Here is a 22,783-nt window from a genome sequence, read left to right on the forward strand (position 1 = left end):
ATTGATGAATTTACTAAAAAATCGTTAAATGAATGAAATTGTTATAACTTTTTCTCTTGTTAAAAATTTAAAGTTAAGTTAAACGTTTTTAAGAGTTCATCATATAAGTCATGAATGGTCAAAATTTCATTGCAATCAGTTCATTGAATCCGGTGATATAAAAGCTCAAAGTTGGCTATCGAATAATTATACCCTTTTCAAGAATCTTTATATCTTCGTGAAGAATAGCCCGATCTTTTCCAAATTTGAGCCACTGATACACAACTAGTTGATGAACTTACAGTAAAAATTTGAGAATATTTGATGCCCTTTTCAAAAAGTTACAGCGAGTTGAACATTTTTTGAAAAGTGTAAATTTTACCTGTCCCAGTTATTTTGAGTATCCCCTGTATGTATGGATGAATTGAACCTTTTAGTTTTATCTGGAAGTTCGCCGAATACCATTAGGGTCACACACGCATTCCAAATTCGTGAACGAACTGTGAAGGCAACTCTCCACGCGGTGAATGTAAATTACATTCACGCCGTGGAGAGTTGCGTTTGCTGCCTTCTGTTGGCTTTATTATTGATTGATGCACCAAGCGAAAAGAAGAAGAAGTTTTGACATCCAAGCGGTGTGCCGTCGATGAGATCATCGGCGCTGATTGGTCGATGGATGTAAACGGCACACCGCTTGGATGTCAAAACTACTTCTTCTTATCGCTTGGTGCATCAATCAATTGGCGCTACACTAGTAAATTGTTCTACAAAGTTTCAGGTAAAACAAAAATGAAATAGTACTCCATACATTAGTTTTTGCTACAATGTTTCTGAAGCGAGATATTCGCAAGTGAATGTAAATGATTGCAAATGAATGATCCCATCCTTGTTTATTTGAAAAAAAAAAATGTTTCAACCGCGACAATAATAGACTTACGTGAAGGTAAGTAATACTTCAAAGATTATTATTCGTAAATGAAAAAAATAATGGAAGATCAAATAAGCTTAGAACTAACAAAATTAATTAGAAACAGTTACAACAGCTGGAAATTCAATCCTTCTTAATACATTTTTTCGTTAAATTAATGCAAAATTACAAACGAGAAAGGTGATTTTTTCAAAGGTTGGAAGTATAATTTAATTATTATTTCATTGTAACGACCTCCATCTGACAAAATGTCTTAAATTAATTTAATAATGAATTAGTTTTGTATTGTATATTTTGATTCCGCCCTCTAATGCTTATCCTTTGACTGATACGCGTATTTCGACTATTACTTGTAATCTTCCTCAGCATCTCCTCTAAGCAGAATACCCTTTTCGAATGAGTGTATTCAATTTTGAACCTTTTAAAGGATCATTAAAATTACTAAAGCAGTCGCTATGAAATGTATAAATAGCACCACCGTAGCCTTGTGTGTTTGACATAACTCGACTGCTGTCACAATGCACTGAAGGCCAGGATAGCAATCTAGCGGGCTAAAAGTAATTACTCCGAAAAGAAGCATTTCCGGCACATAGTGATTTCGACAACGTTTTACCCTTCTTACACCCATAAGAAGGGTATAAATATCGCTCGAAAAACCGACTTTCGATCCGAGGCCCGGAGGGCCGAGTCTCATATACCAATGAACTCAGCTCGACGAACTGAGCAAATGTCTGTATGTGTGTGTGTGTGTGTATGTGCGTTACAAAAAAAAGTCACGCACGTTTCTCAGCCGTCTGTCAACCGATTTGAGTTCTCTTGGAAGCAAATGAATGCTACTACATCCTAGTAGAACGCTATTGAATTTTTTTTCGATTGGACGTTTGGTTACCGAGATATCTCTCGAAGAGTACTTATGAGTCATACTTCTAAACTTTTTAAGATTTTTGACCAAGTGTATCATAATAAATATTTCAACCGTTTGTCAATCGATTTGGGTTCTCTTGGCACCAAATGAAAGCTACAGCATCCTAGTAGATCGCCCAGAAATTTTATTTCGATTGGACATTTGGTTACAGAGATATCTTTCGAAGAGTACTTCAGATTTATACAACTAAACCTTTTGAGATTTTTGACCAAAAGTATCATAATAAATATCTTAGCCGTCTGTCAACCGATTTCGGTTATCCTGGCACCAAATAAAAGCTACAACATTCTAGTAGAACCCTATACAATTTCATTAGGATTGGACATTTGGTTACCGAGATATCTTTTAAAGAGTACTTGGGAGTAATACAGGTTAACTTTTTGAGAGATTTTTGACCAAGGGTAGGGTACCATAATAAATATCTCAGCCGTCTGTCAACCAATTTGGGTTCTCTAAGCACCAAATGAAAGCTACAATATGCTTGTATAAGGCCCTGAAATTTTATTTCGATTCGACATTTGATTACTGAGATATCTTAAGAAGAGTATTTCAATAAATTCTTTTTTTTTATCATATTCACTTGTTATCGTGCATTTGTTTTTGACCAGTCTATGGAAAATTATTTTTCAATAAATGATGCTGACCTCATACAAAGTGTATACTAGCAGGTTATTGTTTTCAACAAAATTATAAATAACAAATTACAAATACACAGGAATTTTATGGAAACTAACAATATGTTAAATGAAAGCTTTGAAGAACCAGACAGCCAAAATAACTAGCTAATGCCAAAACTGATTAACTTAGTAGATATATCATTTTTGTCGTTTTTACACCATAACCATGAATACCAAGTACTTCGGAGCTAATTTAATTGACTGATTTAGACAAAGTGTATCTCGCTGATTTTCTTACCCATTTGTTAATCGATTCAAGATCTTTTAGCAGTTAATAAAAGATACAAAATTCCAGAATATCTAAGCCTAGATGTAAGCTATTTTTTATACATTCCATACAAGACTCTAGGAAGTGTCTGCCATTTCTGGTAGTTTAGTCCATGGTCCATGATGCTATTTTGGAAACCAATCCACTAGATGCCAAATCCACAATATTTTCTAGAACTTTTGGTCAATTCCACAAAACAAATATGTTAAATACAAATAATACAACAATAATTTTAATAAGTGTAAGAAGGGTTCTGTGCACCATAGGTGGATTAAATCGGGTTTTTTTTTGTAATAAGGCCGGAACAAATCTCATTTTCTTCTTTTGTCACTTTGCTCATTGACTCTTCAAGGGGGGGGGGGATGATAAAAAATAAATGTATTTGACGAAAAATTACCCAAACAATTAGGCAAAATTGCCAACTTCAGACTCTAGTTTAATTTAAAAACACTTCACTAATACTTTACTTTTGCAAAAGAAAATAAAAAATGAATAACTCTTTTAAAGAAAAACTAGAAAGGACGAGCAAATTCCTTTTAATTCTACTACTGTGCTTATCTTCGGACAGATAGGCCTATTTCGTCTGTGACTTACAGACTTCTTCAGTGTCAAGTGCTCGACTGTCAGTCCGCATACAAAACTACTCTACTGTCACAGAAGAGATAAGCCTCACAAGAACCTCTGTACAACAACATGCATAATGACCTATTAGGCTTCACTCAGGCTATCATCATTTATTCCACTCAACCGGTCATATAAATCTACATCATGTCCAAAAACACAAGAAAAGCATCACTGGTCATACAAAGTTCATGAAATTTTCATTTCTACTCCAGCAGCCAGCTTATGGTAAAACTGTACTTCAAGACCCTCAACAACTCACTCTGATTACATCATTGATATCCAATCCAGACCAAAAAGGTAACCAAAACCGAACTTCGTCAATTTGGACTCCTCTCATTCTACATACTTTAAAATTTCTAGCATTGATATCATAGACCGATCCAAAAGACTAAGAAGTAGCGACAATAATCATGTTGTTCTGAACTCCAAGTTTGGGTGCACAATATTCACCAGCTTGTATACCTCGTGTGTACCCCGACAAAATTTTCAATTACATCATTAAATACTACCATCGAGTAAAATAAATTCTATAGTTGAACAACAAATCATATAATTATCTATTTTCCTTCTGAAAAAACCGTACTGGAACTGCAATACGTGTACTATCAATAGCACCAGAGATTTCAATAATAAAACACCATAAAATGAATGGTAGTGAACTTGAATTTGTTCCACAAAATATGATTTTTTTTAAGGTACTTAAACACCCCCATTTTGTATTGCATACCCACGTGATGTTTATCCTTCGTTAAAATCGAATTGAGCATATTACCAATCTGGCAGAGTTGCCATGAAAATAAGTTTTTCTGACTCCTGTCCTGTCAGTCGAGCACTTGACACTGAAGAAGTCTGTAAGTCACAGACGAAATAGGCCTATCTGTCCGAAGATAAGCACAGTAGTAGAATTAAAAGGAATTTGCTCGTCCTTTCTAGTTTTTCTTTAAAAGAGTTATTCATTTTTTATTTTCTTTTGCAAAAGTAAAGTATTAGTGAAGTGTTTTTAAATTAAACTAGAGTCTGAAGTAACAAGTTCTACTAAAAGCTCTAAAGTAATAGTAAAATTGCCAAACTCATCGGATTTGTTAAGAAATTTTCTCGACAGCTCTAATTTCAGTTCAAAATGTTTAATTTTTTGAATAATTTATTTATGCCCCCCCCCCCCCTCAAAATCCTGAATTCCGACCAAAATTTTCCGAGGGGGGGGGGGGGGGTAACATAAGAGAAAATCGAAATTTGTGTCAGCCTAATTAGGAGCACTTAGGAAAAAAATTATTGATTTTTCAAATTCATATGAAAGACCACTTTTTTTTAAACCAGTATGATTTTTTTTTCAGATTTAGATTTAGAACATTATTTTGATACCTAAATCAATTTCAAAGCGATTTTTCAAAATCACCTTTTGACAGCTCGGCAACTGCTTGAAAGTTCCGCCCAGTACAAAACCCGACAAGGGGTGATTCATCAAATCGCTCCCATAAAAACTTCAAATTGATTTTTAAATAGGTTCCTGTAGGGTCCCAGTCAGGAAGGACATCCGCAGCGGCCAAATTTACCCGGATTCGAGACCACCGATTCCACGCACCGTCTCCAGTTCCTCGATCCAATCGCTTTCCCAAAACACACACCTCCTGTCACACACTACACGCTCATGCCTAAACACCCTATCGGCATTTCTTGCACACTTGATACAAACCCTACAAATTAATGCTGGTATGAACCCTACATCCCCATCCTTCTTTAAATAAACAGGTTCAGGATTACTCATCTTCCCAATAGCATTTGCCCACCCTGTGAGAATAATTTTATTTTTTTTTTTCAACTGTTTTTTAGTTCACAAATATGCTGAACATTCCATGGTTGACGTGAACACCATAATTGACAAAACCACGATTTCTTGTAATAGCCAACCACACCTGATGCTTGCCATGTGAACCCTCTCCCTCCACTTTTATAGAACCGTTGCCATATATTTCGTTGTATGTGCCCTAACTACTGAATGAACAATTCTGCTATTGGAAAGTGAAAATATAATTCAAACTTCTACCTAGGCGGACGTGCATAAATCGTGGAACTGTCTGGAACACATAGTGTACGATACGTCTGGGTTGGCGGCAATTTGATCAATTTCTCATGAATTTTCTGTCAAAATTCTTCCATAACTATACGCATTTGCAAAACCCTACCCAAAGTATACAACATAAACTTTTCAAAACACAAAAATCTGATTATGTTTATACATTTTTTTAGCCTCTGGTCACTTCTTTAGATTAGATCATCTTCTGAGTCAACCTTAGATCCTCACAACTTAAATCACCAAAAACATTTTCTTTCAGAGCATAGCAATTTTATGTAAACGTAGACTCATTATCAAGCCGTCACATTAAGCACATCAGCGCAATCAGCGGTGATAACTATCCGCACATACCAACATATTGGTAGAAACTCATTAAATTCATAAAAATAAGTTCTGCATACGCTATTCCCTCCTCGAACTCGTACATACAAACAGCTGGTCAGAATATATTCTGTCATCTACTTCAACACATAATTTTGTATTTAATAAACCATCCAAATTTAATTGCAGAAACTACATGAACTCCGACGTTCGATTCTAATAGGTCCTAAGTTTGCTGTGATACCTATGTAGATTCGACCTATTCAAACTGAACGCCAGACCTATTCCCTTTTTAGACTGTTCCCAGCAGTGAGTGAGCAGTTACTTAAATCATCTTTTTCAAATCACACTTCTCGGATCCACCCATTTTTGTCAATGGATAACACTCCTCGTAACACTCAATAAACCTCTCTGTATGATAATATCCATTGGATAATAAGTAAGCAGGAGCCTTTCAGTGTACTTGTCTAGTCGATAAACAAATTATTATGTAAGACCACACAAACTTCACCGGAAAATATTCAATAAATTGAGACTTTGTACTCCCACCTCTTGACAGATATACACAATTCCACGGAACACCACAAAAATCAAAAATCCGCATACAAAACTACTCTACTGTCACAGAAGAGATAAGCCTCACAAGAACCTCTGTACAACAACATGCCTAATGACCTATTAGGCTTCACTCAGGCTATCATCATTTATTCCACTCAACCGGTCATATAAATCTACATCATGTCCAAAAACACAAGAAAAGCATCACTGGTCATACAAAGTTCATGAAATTTTCATTTCTACTCCAGCAGCCAGCTTATGGTAAAACTGTACTTCAAGACCCTCAACAACTCACTCTGATTACATCATTGATATCCAATCCAGACCAAAAAGGTAACCAAAACCGAACTTCGTCAATTTGGACTCCTCTCATTCTACATACTTTAAAATTTCTAGCATTGATATCATAGACCGATCCAAAAGACTAAGAAGTAGCGACAATAATCATGTTGTTCTGAACTCCAAGTTTGGGTGCACAATATTCACCAGCTTGTATACCTCGTGTGTACCCCGACAAAATTTTCAATTACATCATTAAATACTACCATCGAGTAAAATAAATTCTATAGTTGAACAACAAATCATATAATTATCTATTTTCCTTCTGAAAAAACCGTACTGGAACTGCAATACGTGTACTATCAATAGCACCAGAGATTTCAATAATAAAACACCATAAAATGAATGGTAGTGAACTTGAATTTGTTCCACAAAATATGATTTTTTTAAGGTACTTAAACACCCCCATTTTGTATTGCATACCCACGTGATGTTTATCCTTCGTTAAAATCGAATTGAGCATATTACCAATCTGGCAGAGTTGCCATGAAAATAAGTTTTTCTGACTCCTGCGTCAAGAGCACATTTCGTCTTTACTGACTCTCCCCTTAATGGAGCTCACTGATCAAATTATCTAACTTCAAATGCCTGTAGCTGTGTCAATCAACTATTCCTTAACATATCCGAAACTGATGAGAAGTTCTTCTTCTATACCAGAAGCTAGACCAGAAGCCTTTACAAAAGTAGAATAAACAATTAATTTCAGGAATTCTCTTGCCTTAAGATGACTCTCGAAAACGCTACTTTGTTTCCAAGTATAAGCCTAGACAGCTGCTTCCAGATTCCTGCAAGCCACGAGAAATTGTCTCACTAGCAAGCAGCCTGTTCACTCAATTTTCAAAGTTATATCTTTCTAGTTACTATTTTCAATACAGTGCGCCCACATTAACACAAAGGCCAACGGGAAAGACCTCCATCTTTGACGACTCCTTGCCATTGCCACAACCTATGACCTTGTCAAATTTCCATCGAGTACTGGGCCTAGCTCTTTTGCGATGTTCTGCTAAGTTCCATCCGAGGTTCCATCTCAACGCTTGCTTGCAGATTTCTTATCAGCTCCTGCGTATAGTGTGGGCAACAGAGCTCCGCTTCCTCTCCCATTATTTTGCTGAAATTCAGCTTCGCTGATCGGGTCAAAGTCGTGACCCTCGAGGCTAATCGCTAGCGAAGTATCCCTCGGGGAATCCATGCAGTATTCACATTGACAATATAGTTCGGCGACACAAATACAATCATGAGCCGAACCACTCCTCCGAAATCATGAAGGTATACTGCCCCCTTTAAGGTGTTCCTTTTTCCCATCCACGTGCAAACTACTAATCCACTGTATAGAAATAAGTGACATTTCAACACACGAACACTAGTGCGAGTTTTTCCTCACACAAAAGTGCACGCATACATTTGAACGTGATTACCACTATATTCATCAACCGGGAACCCACCACGGCTTCAATTTTTTATTTTGACCGGCAACCCGCTACGGTCACATCTTCTTCTATGATCGGCAACACGCCACGACCATCTTTTGACCGGCACCCGCAACGGTCACAATTCTTTTGATCGGCTCCCGCCACGATCATCTTTGAGCTTTGACCGGCACCCGCAACGGTCACAACTGTTGTTTTGATCGGCTCCCGCCACGATCATCTTTGACCGGCACCCGCAACGGTCACAACTGTTGTTTTGATCGGCTCCCGCCACGATCATCCTTTGACCGGCACCCGCAACGGTCTCAGTTCTTCCAGTGATCGGCTCTCCGCCACGATCAAAATTGTCCAAGACCGACGACCTGCCACGGTCACAAACAGAACAATTCCCGCATTGGCGCCAATCACTAGAATTCCTCCAATTTCACTTTATTTCTACTCTACTTTCTTATTTCTCTTTTTCCAACAATGCGACTATGAAAATTTTCCAAACAGGCGTCCCTCACATGCTACGTATGCCACATCCTACTTTCCGAAAGTAACAACAACCGACCCACCGGAAGCATCTTTTATGCTCTCTTACTTCCAAAACAGTGACGTCATTAATCACCTAATCCTCCAACATACTCACACTGCAAACATCACAAATTGTCGAGCAAATTGTTGCCACCTCTTTCTCATTCATCCTTTGCTAAAAACCTTCCCTGCGAACCAAAACCCAAAACAAATTAACTGCAAACCGACTCACAAAAATGCACCCACCGCAAATGCGAATGTCCATCCCATCCTCGTCGCCAAATGTAGGGTCCCAGTCAGGAAGGACATCCGCAGCGGCCAAACTTACCCGGATTCGAGACCACCGATTCCACGCACCGTCTCCAGTTCCTCGATCCAATAGTCTATTTTACGAAACGACAACAGTGTTGATATTGATATTAACACTCACGGGCTTGGGCGCAACCTCCTGTCAAATTTTCATTCATGAAATGAGCGATCAGCTGATCCGAAACGTCTCGTAAAATGGCTCATCGCTCTCCCAAAACACACACCTCCTGTCACACACTACACGCTCATGCCTAAACACCCTATCGGCATTTCTTGCACACTTAATACAAACCCTACAAATTAATGCTGGTATGAACCCTACAGTTCCCGAGAACCAAAATTCATGAAAATTTGGATCTCGGCCCAGTTTGGCGTGCAGATTCAGAATATGAAATTATCTCAACACCGCTAAAGAAGCTAATTGTGAAGAAATTAGTAATTCATAACTAATCCGCATAGGGTGCGCCACATCTAACTTTTTAGTTTTACGTCCTAGAGACTTCACGTCTTCGGCAAAATTGTTAATTTTAACAAAATAAACAACACTTTCTTAGACGTCAAAATTTCACAGCCTACTGTTTTGTTTTGGAGTTATTTAAAAAAAAAAAAATCAGTAGGCAAAAATCAGTTTTTGAGATTTTTTTGGTGTTTTTACGAGAAACGAAGAAAAAATTAGACAATGAAGAAAAAAATTAAAAAATCGAAAAAATGGTGTAATTTTCAGATTACATATCTCACAAAATGCAAAAAAATCGCAACCTGATTTTTTTATCAAATACACATCAATACTAGGCAAACATACTGTCGAAAATTTGGAGAGGCACCACCTTTACTAATGCTATTACAAAAGATCAAATATTAAAAAAAAAAACACCAAAATATACCTCTTGATGTGTATTTGCTAAACATTTCAGGTTGCGATTTTTGCGATTTGTGAGATATTATAACCTGAAAATTAAAATAACTGTTGAATTGAATTTCAGTCAATGAGGGTTCAATGGGAAAAGCTGTTGTTTACTAATCTAATTAGATTCCAATAAGATTTTCTTATCGAATGTCAAACACTGTTGAAAGCTTTAAATGGTCGACAAAAAAGCTCCACTCATTAGTGTCATTAGTATGTCGATCCTGCCGGCATGCACAGGCTAATTCAAACTTGTTCTCTCTCGTTCCTTGCATGCAATCTGACAGTTGCGAAAGATGTCTGTCATTAAATTTTGCAAGATGACGCCACGAATGAACGTTCAGTTCATAGACCACCTCACGGCGAAATTCTATCTCTTCCGCTCTTTCAGAGAGTTTGAAAACAACAGGACCAGTACCTGTCAAATTTGACAGGTGTTGGTCCTGTTGCTTTCTAATTCTCCGTAGGAGAGAAAGAGAGCGATTTCTTGATGACGTCACCGTGCAATGGATTATTCTTGTTCGTGCTTTCTTGTCCCCTCTCACATGAATTTTGACAGGTTTCGGTGGTTTGTTTTGATTCCCATTATTCGTTGCCGGGAACAAATTGATGTTAACTTTCTATGCAAAACTCTTTTGCAGGTATGGATAGCAGGGTTGGGCGGCATTCACACACGAACACTCACCGAAGGCGATTTACGAATTTGCCAAAACAGCAACGATATAAGCTAAGATATAACATTAATGTGGTAGGGTAATTTGTCTACCTGACAATTGATAACAATGTGAATCGTTAAATTCAAAGGAACATCATCCATAGAAGTCGACCCTACTATGAATTCCATAAGAAACTGTGGTCTAAAAAGATACACCCGCATCAAATACACTACGTACAAAAACCGGTGTTCATCAACGCAACGGACATGCTCGAGAAGGACGGCGGGCAGGGCATGTTGCAAGAATGCCGAACAACAACCCTGCAAAGTTGGCACAAGAAGGCGTGGAGCTTTCGAAGTTGAGTAGAAGGAACTTACTTTCGTTTCTCTGCGTATATTTCAGCTAGTTTTGGCTCTGGGATTCTTGGTTGACCATATCGTCTCATTCTGAACTCACCATTGACTCAATCTCAGCCTAACTTATCCGGTTGTGTTGTTATTGATTTATGAAATTCAAAAAGTTTTTAAAACATGTCAATACTATTTCGCTTTTACTTGGAACTTCATACAAAGTTTTGCTGGGTGTCCTTTCAAATTAATTCATAATTACAGCTAATTAATCTCGAAACGTGTCAACAAATTGGCGTCACGCGACTGTGACCAAAACTTTTTAAAGCTGACCTTTATTATTCGACTATTAGCAATGCTTTTCAACCCACTTTTCTATCTCATCAGTATGACTGGCACCTCTGAGCTATGTCAGAGCCATTTGTCTCGCGATGGATTTTCTTAAAGCTATCCCGATTCAACGATCCGTTGATATTCTTCCGAACCGTAGATCGGTACGTTGGTTTCCTGCATTGGAATCTTCGCACCGGATCAACCCGAGTCAAACTGCTGGCGATTGTGGTCACGTTCCTCTATCTAGTGATAGCCATCTTGTCGATTCCCATGATTGATCCTGGCGCAGTCCCGATCGACTTCTACTTCGGCATGTGGTTCCTTTTCGGTGCCGGAGGTTCCTGTTTCACGCAGTGGTTGGTACTGGCCCAGGAACGTCGTAAGCTCCGGAAGGTCGTCAGATATCTGACGGAGTTGCAGCGGCGCGACAGCCATCATCCGGCTCGAGTGCGCTCCAGACCGTGGATATTGGTTTTCGTGGTTCTATATTGGGCGCAGAACGTTGGACAGGCGGTGTACTGGGCGTTAACGTTGAAACATACCAGCCCGATTCAGCAGGCCACGGATATTGCGGTTGTAAAGGTGATGGCTTCCTGGCTGTATCCACCGATCATTGTGATGCTGGGACAGATGAGTGACGTAACGCAGGTCATGACGTTCAACACGCTGCTGGTGTTTACGGTGGAGTTCGAGATAATGGCGAAGGATTTTCGGCAGGCGATTGATTGCTGGGATGTGAGGGAACTTCGAGAGTGTGTTGGGCGACATAGAAAGCTGCTGGAAATGGCGATGGTTTTTCGGGATAAGCTGAAGGTTTATCTGATGTTGACCTTGGAGATCTACTTTTTCTTGATAACGTATGCTTGCTTTGTCATGGTTATCCAACTGACTGGAAACGGTGGTGGGCGGAGTTTTTTCACGATTCTGACGGGGGTAGTATCGGTAGTCTGTTTGATCCTGTTCGGATGGGTGTGCGATCGACTGGAGCTTCAGGCATCCGATGTCGGGCGTCAGGTGTATAATTCGGACTGGACGAGCAATTTTATCTACCGGAATGACAGAGCTCTAGATTACCGCTTGACGAGGAAGAATCTGTTGATTGTGATGATGAGAGCACAAAACCGGATTAGATTCTCATGTGGAAGTGTGCTAGACATGTCCATGGAGACGAGCTATCAACTGTTGAAGTTGTGTTATTCTGCTTTTACGATACTACTAAGCATGATTCAGAATTGGACGAGTTAATTTCGAGACTAAGAAAAATAAAAATGTGGCGAAGGCTAATTACTATGGAAACCTGTCATAATGCCAATTACTAAGCCAACTGTATGAAGCATGCATCACTTAATACAACCAGCCCAAGCTTCCAATTAACGTCAATCAAATGAACCAACGCTTTGAAATCGAACAAACTCTCATCACTCTCAGTTAATCAACGGTGACCAACATGAAAGCGTCACTTCGTGGGTCCTTCCCTGCAAACATCATACTACCGCAGGTCATTCCTTTTATCGACCGTATCCAAGATCCGCTGGCTCTGCAAAAAGTGATGGATCGATGCTTCGGTGTCATCAATTGGGATTCTCAACCGATAATATCCTTCGCAAAATCAGTTTCTCTATTCTTCATGTTCAGCTACTACATAGTGTGCTGCTTCTGCGCCTTATTTTTTATTAACCCCGCGGAAGTTACACCAGATATATACCTAAACATGTGGTTCTACTGCGCAGCCAGTGCATTCTGTTCACTACAGTGGATCGTCCTATTTCCGAGTCGCCATTATTTTTCGCAGATTGTTGAGTATCTGACCGATATACACCGCCAGGATCCGTTTCATCCTTTCCGAATACGTTCTCGATCGATGATTTTCCTCAGCACGGCTTTTCTGTTGACGATGAACACCTGTATGGCGATCTTCTGGAGTTTTCTACTGTACGGAAGCTGTCCCATAGCCGGTGCATTTCGAAATCCTACCGTAAAGCTGCTCTCTTCAATGATCTACCCTGTGCAGTCGATACATATGGCAACCATATCAAACTGTGCAATGGTGACCTGTTTCGCGGTACTACTAGTATTCACAGTTGAGTTCGACATCGTTGGTGAAGCGTTCCGAGAAGCGTTCAGCAGTTGGAACTCGGCTCAAGTGCGGAACTGCATCGAGCGTCACCGAAGGTTGCTGCAGATGGTTAACTTGTTTCGTGACCACTTGAGACTCTACCTTCTGATTGCCGTGGGATTGTACATTCTTCTGGTGACGTTCACCTGTTTTCTCCTGGTGGTCCAACTGCACGCCGGAGATATCCAAGCCATGCGGTATAACGTGATCAACGCTGCGTTCTCCATCATGACCATCGTCATGTACGGAGTAGTTTGCGATCTGCTGGAAGATCGGGTATGATGACGGTGGGATCAGGAAAAAGAGTAGAAAACTGACTGCTTTTTTTTTGCAGATTCGGGAGGTTGGCCAGCAGGTGTACAATGCTGAATGGCCTTCGAAGTTGATCTTGAACCACGGTCATAGAGGTCGATATCTTTCTGGCAAGAGCTGTCTGGTGATGGTCATCGCTCGGTCTCAGAAGAAGGTTGGGTTCACCTGTGGAAACATCTACCAAATGTCAACCGTTACCAGTATGCAGGTGTTGAAGTTGTGCTACACTGGATTCACCGTGTTGTGGAATGCTACCAATAGATAGGTATTGCTTTGTGTATCCACAGGACTTTCAGTTTTTGTGCAAGCTAAATTAACAAGGTGTCTCAGTAATAATGCTGATATGTACATTTGCACCACTTATGATTATTGTGAAGCCATTTTGCGATTTCTTTCAAACCTTATTGAAGTGCCGACCCCCTTTAAGAATTTTAAAACCATCTGGGCCCAATCACATTTTTCAGAAAAAATATGAATTAAATAAACGACACCGAGTTTTTTTTTAAGACACGGACACCGTCTTCAGCCAGACTGAACGAAACTTAACACTAGACAACGGACACGACACACATTACGAGCAACAGTGGATACGAGGAAGAAACATTTCTTGTGAAAAGTTTCATCACTCGGAGCGGGAATCGAGCCCTCACTCCATAGCACGGTACGTTTATACGCTTGGTGACGCTAACCGCACGGCCACGAGTTATTTGGGTACAGTGGCGTAGCCAGAAATATACTGAGTGAGCGATTTCCGACGATCAATGATTTTTTTTTACTAGACACTCATTTTTTATAAACAATGATGCCATGTGCATTCAATTTGAGTCGTAGGCAGTGAATCAAAATTCATCCATCGCGCAACAATAATGACAATGTCGCAACCTGTATTTGTTGCGACAATCCACCAAATGCGACATAAGATTGTCTCAACTTGAAAATAATAGGATAAACATCGTACACCACGAGTTTAGAGATTTTTCAGCCTTGCATAGCGATTTTCAAACGATAACTTCGAAGGTAAACACTGCAACTCTGCTGAAGATCTATCATCAAACAGTTTCGACTTTGGTTTTGTAATAATTGATTATTTACGAGTTGAAAAGTACGCAACAAATTCAGCTTCCGTTTTGTCTGCAACAAAAATTTTCGAGATCATGTCATTATCGGCTACCAGTAGGGAAAAAGAGTAATCGTCGCGCCTTCTTTGTTGCTTGTTTTGTGCTTCTTTTGTCTGACAACTCTTTTCACTGGTCGTAGGTTTAAAATAGCGGCCCAGCCAAAACAATTTTCTTTTGAAAGCGTTTTATACTGAAAATTTGTATCTCGAATTGTGGCCCAAGATCGGCGGTTCGAGGTTTGGTAGTGGTATACCCTAAAAAATGGAAAGGGGGTATAACGCCTCGTTAAATTCCTGTATTTTCCAAACCACTCATAGAGATAAGCAAAATTCGTAATTCTCCAGGAAACTTATTCTGAAATTTCGACAATAGAAGTTTGACGAACTACAACAGAACATTACCAAAAATGGAGTTTTCTAACCAATACTGCAAAAGATATGTTCTGAAAAAAATCCGCCTATGAATATAAAATGACATTTACTTATCAAGTCAGAAAAAAAAAACTCTCCTTAAACAGGAAACATAAGTCTTGAATATTCACTAGAAATACTCTAAAATCAATTCGATTAAAAACTTCTCAATAGACTTTAAGATTTCCGAGTTTCAAAGACTTACAAAAATTGTTTCCATACATGTACCAACTTTGAAATTCTGTAGATTTCGGAGATGTTTTGAACAAGCATAATTTTTATCCTGAAAAAGAAACAAAATCCTATGTTATCATGAATGTAATCTTCATTAATGAATAAACCTCTGGACATGTTACTACTGAAAAAAATCGCTGCTGTTGCAGTATTTTTGCCCCCCCTCCTTTCGACCCACTCTGTGAATCACTGGTTTGTACCCATCTGTCATTTTCACGTGTCACTGATTAGGGGAGACTGGGGAGACTTGATCCCTTTTTCTTTCTTTACCTGAAACTTTAAGAAAAAAACACAAAACTAGATCCGATTTCCGTACAAAATGGCAGGTAAACATCTATTGCAAGTTAATACACAACAGAAGGCCTTTAAATAATTGTTAAAGTTTTCAAAACTGTGTTTTTATGGAGGCATGTCTTATGATGTATTTTTAAAAAAATGGGTGACACTTGATCCCCCTTTGAGCACATGGTTTATTTAAAGGGGAAATAATTCCAGAGTCTTCCTTTTCATTTTCTTTTCGAGTTTTCTTGTATTTTCGATGAACATGGAGTGTTTAAATTGTAAGATTTCCTTAAATTTTTAAGGATATGCCGAATTTTCAAAATGGGGAGACTTGATCCCCCTTTTCTTGGTTTGTACTTAAGGTATAATTATCTGACACATTTTATCGTTGAATAGACTAGAATTCCAAGTAAATAGAGGCTTCCGAATAGAATTTTATTTTTTACATGTATAATGTGTGTGTAATCCTCGAGGGATCAAGTTTCCCCATGTCACTGTTGTGTATACTAAACCGAATTAATTAAAATATGTTAACAACAGCCTTATTTGGATAAATAAGTTTGAAAGTATTTTATTTAAACTATGTTCTGTGAAGTTTTGACACGATTTGGTTCAATTTTCACAAAGTTATTGAGATTTTTCGGAATCGCCTAAACAAATTCTGAAGAACTGAAAACAAACCATCAGCCGTTAAAAAATAATGCAATGTTCAATCGAAATCACTTATAGCCAAAACATAGTCGTTTGTCCAGGAGTAGTTTTGGAAAAATTATGTTAGAAGAAAAATGTTTTTGATTCCGAGAAAATATGGGGGGAACAAGTCTCCCCAGGGATCAAGTCTCCTCAGTCTCCCCTACAGTTTTGTCAAGATTTTGTTCTTTTACGCATATAAATTGCTTGCTGCGATTTTGATCTCCTTTGTAATTTAAGCGAAGCATCCAAACTTGATTCTGTGAAGCTGCCGGTAATCTGGTCAGAGACTATTTTCTTGCTGACCGTTTATCTGGTTATCGAAAATTGTTGATGATTTGATATTTCCCATGCATGAGTTTGGTTCACTTTTTTAATTGGCCACATCCGGCGGGACACCTGGAACCGGTTCCAGAACACAACCGGTTCAGATATACTATTATGTAAATTTATTGGCAATTATCGGTGCCAAATAACTGAAACAGCTTGTTTAGCGTGACGCGTTTCGACCTACTATTCTATGGTCAACATCAAACGCTTTCAGCTGGATTCAGCCCTTCAACTTCGTCAGTTTTATATACTGTGGAAGATGAGGTTCGTTAGCTTTCGTTTCGTGTGTAAATGTTGAATAAACGACCTTTAATTTCTTAGATATTGGGTTTCAAAAATTGGCTAATTCCAAAAAATAAAATGTGGATAAAGGAGCCATTACACTGTTTGTCATTATGACAAATATTTGCCATTTAAATCCGACATTCATTCAAGGCTGCTATGATTCACGTTGTGTTGGTCGTTTGTTGGGCTTGTTTGACCAAATATTTGTCACGTCTAATGGGACCTTAACTCACTTAGCAGTGATTTCCGACCCTATATACTTTGGGCAGTTTTTCATAACTTTTAAAAACCTAGTTACCCTGAAAATACCCTAAAGTCCTGAACCAATCACCCTGTTGCCGCTGGCCACACTGCCCGCGGTTACTACAACAATCAACAAGCGTCAACGAATGACAGAAGACAATGCATAGGAGAAGAACACAAAACAAACATAGAACTACAACCTAACGTGAATGAGTAAATACGTGTTCATCTAGTTTTCTAAAATGTTACCTTATATCTATTACTTAATTTAATATTCTAGCTTAACCTACTTGATAAATGTAAGAGCCCAATTCAAATTATCTAAATGAAATGTAAAACTTGTGTGTAATAATTTGATTCATTGTAGCAAGATCATGATAGTTGCGCCAGGATGATGATCAGATCGTCATGTCTAGTGAGAGCACCGAAAAGTGTAAGTTATCGAAATTTATGAATTGTATGAACAATAAATTCGAACTCTTTTGCAGTTTAAAGCTGCACCGAACCGCAAATGTACTGCGTGTTTTATGTGTTGCTAACAGCCCGGTGCTGACCGGAATTCTCACTCTGATCCCCGCCAACACACCCTGTATAAGTGGTTCAGATATGGTCTGAAACTATTTTCTGCTTACCATTCAACTGATTATCGAAAAAGACGCTGTTTGATGTGTCCCATGCATGGGTTCAATTAAGTTTTTAAATTGGTCACTTCCGGAGGGTCACTTGGAACCGGTTCCGGAACACTACCGGTTCAAATATGGTCTGAAGCTATTTTCCTGCTTACTATTCAACTGGTTATCGAAGCCGCTATTTGATGTATCGAATGTATGGGTTTGTTCACTTTTATATTTGGCCACTTCTGGCGGGACACCAGGAACCGGTTCCAGAATATTATCGGTTCAGATATGGTCTGAAACAATTTTGATGCTTACCGTTCATCAGGTTATCGAAAATGCCGCGGTTTGATGGGTAGCATGCATGGGTTTGTAACATTTTCATATCTGGCCCCTTCCCGGGGTACCGGCCCGGAACACCTAAATGGCCATAATTCTGGAACGGCTGAACCGATCCGAACCATTTTCAATAGGAAACAATGGACCAGATTCCGCGTCGAATGCATCGTCGGTCATTAAAATTGGTTGTGGTTTACTGCCAAAAAGTGACGTGAGTTTTTTTTGTACACACACATACACACACACATACACACACACAGACATCACCTCAATTCATCGAGCTGAGTTGATTGGTATATGTGACTTGACCCTCCGGGAATTATATCAAAAAGTCATTTTTGGAGTGAACATATAGCCTTTCCAGTACACTTGGTGTACGAGAAAGGCAAAACACAACTCTTAATTTTAGGTGTGCGTGCATTCATTATTGAAATAACCAAACTTGTTATTTTCTAGATGTTATTCATACAAAATTATGGTAGTCGTTTTTGTTATTTTTCCTGTTATGTTACGAACGCGAAGCGTGAAGTACATTTGAATCCACACAATTCGGAACGAATTCCTTTCCAACCATTTCCTACAACTAACCAAGCGAGCCGCATCATAAAACCCCAATCAAATTCGAACAATCATGACCTACCACAATATAATAGGGCCCGCGATTATAAACGTAGAGCAGAGCGGCAATGTTTATCAGCATAACGAAGCAAAAGCTATGCGGCTGAGGGACTCGACTGACTTTGAGCAGCATGATAAAATAAACAATCTGAAGCGACACCCGATGGAAACCATACCAATAGCCTAGCAGATCGGTAGCATTCTAAATGTAATCAAAATTAATCATTGAACTTGATCTTGAAAATTAGGCCAGCTGAGCATCGGGATCGTGCAAAATATGAATGGTAGATATAATTCTGTACAAATACAATCAAATCATGTAGCTAGAGAGATTGCTCAAATTCAGGAAAATTCTCTCTTCGAAGAAGAAAATATTTCTCCTGTGAAAACACGAAAAACCATGTACCCGCGAAAGATCATTCTAGAAATCTGGCCGCTCATATATTCATGTTAAAACACGTACTGAAAGTGTAAATGTGTAGATCGTAACGAGAGCCGCTATTTCATCATCCTTTCAGGAAAGATCATGTGTAATTTTTGGTAGGCCCTGCGGCTATAAAAGAGGAAGATCAATAAAGACGAGAGTCAGTTTTTGTTTTTGGACTCCACACTGGATACCTCCCGGATAAGTATTTTGCTACTCAAATTCCTTTGATCCTGAACTTGCACTTGCGAAGCTTAAATTATTCTGATCACTTGATTGGATAATTCAATCCTTCAAAAGTGTTGATACTTAGAATCGTGGAAGTCAAAATCATTGGGTCGGTCAAACTTTTTCTCACTCTGGTAAGCCAAGGTTCCGAATGCGAGTAACGTTGGCATGAGTCTAGAAAAGGCCAGTTTGATTCTGATCCACACAGATCGAAAAAAGAGTGTAACATTCTGTGACATATGATGCACATAATTGGAGCGTGGGATATCATAGAAGTTTACATGACATATCATGTAAAGTTCATGAAATATCATGTAAACTTCCATTATATGTCATGTAATTCAGCATGACTCTGAGAGTTTACATGACATATAACACAAATTTACATGATATATCATGTAAACCATCAGAACACTAAGTTTACATGACTAAAATGAAGTTTACATGACGTGTAAATCTCATTATTTTTATCTGTGCAAGTGTAGAGGCACTTATTTCTCACTCTGGTAAGCCAAGGTTCCGAATGCAAGTAACGTTGGCATGAGTCTAGAAAGGCCTAAGTGCTCTACACACGATTTTAGACGAGTCCCCAATCATTGAATCTATCGAACTTTTTCTCACTCTGGTAAGCCAAGGTTCCGAATGCGAGAAACGTTGGCATGAGTCTAGAAAAGGCCAGTTCGATTTAGATTCAAGTGTGAAGGCATTTATTTCTCACTCTGGTACGCCAAGGTTCCGAATGCGAGTAACGTTGGCATGAGTCTAGAAAGGCCTAAATCCTATCACACACGATTTGGACGTTCGATTTTAACTATTCTCCTTCTTGAACCTCCTACCCTGAGTGAGTAGTATCGGTGTTCGAAAGTAACGCGTTCCGTCTAGTCTGTTGGTTGGCACGCACGGAATGTAATACCGTATCCCTTCGCAACGGTACCGTGAAACGATTGTGCGTTTCGTCATCTTGATCATCGTCGATTCATCATCGCGATAGCTGTGGACAAGAGTGCTGCTGGATTCAGTAAGTATTTGGTCTAGTCCCATCGCAAGAGGAACACCACACCCCGATCGTGCTGCCAATTGGAAGATTGCGCCCCGGTGCCATCGCCAACAATTTGGTGGCTCCAGAGAGGAGGAGCTACTGCCACCAACATGTTATGTCCACCTAATGAAGGGTATGTAGAGGTATGATAGTATTTAAGATTAATACCTTGATATGTTATTCAGTTGCTATTATTTCCTGCTCGGGATCCAGTCGAAAAAAAAAATCAGAATTATCGCTTATGAAAGGGGAAAGAATGACCCAGACAACCAATTTATACGTATAATAAAGTTTATGTTCATGTTAAACGTACTTTTATGCGCTATAGTAACATCGCATAAGATACAGTAAATGTACCTTATGCGTACAAAAGTGGAGGCGCTATACGTACATTGACGGAACAATAATAACGCTATACGACTTGAAGCGATATCTTATGCGATGCACCGTGAGCACTATTGCGACGTAATTCAGCATCTTATGTGACTTAATAATATTCGAAAAAAAAACAATTCCTGTCAACTCGATATCGAACTAATGACCTTCAGATTGTTGAGCCACACTTAACACCAAACGCTACTTATGAAATGAGCTGATTAATTACACTAGTTTACAGCATTTTTGAACTCGGTAAGCTGATGATTGTTTTTGGTGTAGAATCATGCCCTGAGTTCGAAAACGCAAAGGAAAAAAAAATACAGTAGAGCGGATTTTTTTTCGACTTTCCATACAAGGTTGATGATTTGAAATCGGTTTTTGTTCTATTTTTAAGCAAAGTCCCTCACTTGACACATCTTATTCTCCGCATTGATTAAGCTGATTTTTTTACTGTAATTCGCCCACATATTATTCAAATAAACGTTGAGAAAGAATTTCTAAATTGTATTTTCTTATTGAAAAAAAAAAACATTTCTTCATATATTTTTGGAATTTTTGCTGAAATTTAAAGAGATTGTCCCCAACACTCGCCAATATCTTGAATTTCATAAATCTGACGCAAAACCTGCATTCAGATGATCGAATGGTATTATATCCAGCTTTTAATTTATGGAAAAAGATTTAAAATTGGTTGAACAAAACGCAAAACATTTGAATTTTATTAAATCCCATGTTTTAAAAAGTTGTAAAACTCAATGTTAAGCTAAAACTCAAAAATTGTTCTACTTTAAATTTTTTGAAGCACGGTTTTGAAATCAGCGCTGAATTATGCTTCAAAAATGTTGGTCGTTGACAGAAGTTCACGACTTTCGTTTTATTTTGTAAACTAGTGTTATCATGGAATTCTAACTCACCTTAGTGTTTGTTGGAATGTTCTTGGTTCACCTGCGCTGTGCGTGTTTGGCAGACTATCTGGAGTTAAAAACGACGAAGCACCATTTCCCGCACAGTTTTCATTACACCTCTCTGGCAAACACCTTCCATTGTTAATTATCAAGCCAACAAAACAAATAATGATGGCTTTGTATTGCGACATTTGCACCCATTTAGACTCGGCCCGAATTCATTATTATCACAGTCGAATTTCGCACACGACTTCGCAGCCGCTAGCGTATACAAGTTCGGTTGAGTACGGGACAGAGGCGTCGGATGCACAACAGGTAAATAAAATAAGTTTGATTAATATGAAATGTCGCTGGGAAATAATGATTCAATGGATTCTCAAATTATCACAGTAGTCTAAACATTGATGAAAAACCCAATAACCACAATTACGGCTGTTCACCTTTTTGTAGCATTTTGGCACTGCATCCACAGTCCAACAGCAACTCTTTCATTGTTATCACATATAAAATCGCATTATGTCAACATAAACACTTCTAGCTTATGCGAGTTTGTATGCACACTTTAACGAGATTATTTGTACTTTTATGCGATTTCATCCAAACACCAATGCGAGTTAAACAGACACAATAAGAAAAATACCAAGCGAAATCTTATAATCATCGCAGTACGTAATTATGCGAATTCATTTGACGCTTTGCGGGTTTACTCGCACGCTTTTGCGAATAATTTAAGTTCATCGTAATAAAACATCAGAATGTCATTTACTACGATGTGCTCATACCAAATAAAAGTTGATTTGTATCCTTATATGACTTTACCTGATACGTCGTAATAAGTTCAAAAAATATCATCGTATGCGACGAATATTGTCCATCCGCTGTACATATATGCGATACTGACTTAAAATATTACTTTATACGCTGTACAGCGTGCATACTTATGCGACTCCTGGCTGTCTGCGGAATGTCTACCAGGTGTCCAAACATTTGCATAACCACCCAACACCTGTGATTCAATCTGCGGGAGTAGGTG

General features: G+C 38.7%; 3 protein-coding genes across 3 annotated transcripts in view; 2 read left to right on the forward strand and 1 right to left on the reverse strand.

Annotated features, from left to right (window-relative positions):
* The window catches only part of LOC109412274 (uncharacterized), a 489,623-nt gene that overhangs the window by 172,569 nt on the left and 294,271 nt on the right, over positions 1-22,783 (reverse strand). The gene's annotated exons all lie outside the window — the stretch shown is intronic.
* Positions 10,996-12,449, forward strand: LOC134285539 (uncharacterized). Its single transcript, XM_062846517.1, has one exon. The coding sequence runs from the start codon at positions 11,261-11,263 to the stop codon at positions 12,428-12,430; it is 1,170 nt and encodes a 389-aa protein (XP_062702501.1). The 5' UTR covers positions 10,996-11,260; the 3' UTR covers positions 12,431-12,449.
* Positions 12,633-15,448, forward strand: LOC134285538 (uncharacterized). The gene is made up of 2 exons (XM_062846516.1): positions 12,633-13,577; positions 13,636-15,448. The coding sequence occupies exons 1-2, from the start codon at positions 12,633-12,635 to the stop codon at positions 13,876-13,878; spliced, it is 1,188 nt and encodes a 395-aa protein (XP_062702500.1). The 3' UTR covers positions 13,879-15,448.

This window comes from Aedes albopictus, chromosome 1 (genome assembly GCF_035046485.1).
Source record: "Aedes albopictus strain Foshan chromosome 1, AalbF5, whole genome shotgun sequence".
NCBI lineage: Eukaryota > Metazoa > Arthropoda > Insecta > Diptera > Culicidae > Aedes > Aedes albopictus.

Bases quoted from the DNA above. Each gene is read 5' to 3' on its own strand.
- LOC134285539 (XM_062846517.1), top strand. From the start codon at position 11,261: ATGTCAGAGCCATTTGTCTCGCGATGGATTTTCTTAAAGCTATCCCGA.
- LOC134285538 (XM_062846516.1), top strand. From the start codon at position 12,633: ATGAAAGCGTCACTTCGTGGGTCCTTCCCTGCAAACATCATACTACCG. The intron at 13,578-13,635 runs GTATGATGACGG...TTTTTTTTGCAG, and splicing joins GCGATCTGCTGGAAGATCGG to ATTCGGGAGGTTGGCCAGCA.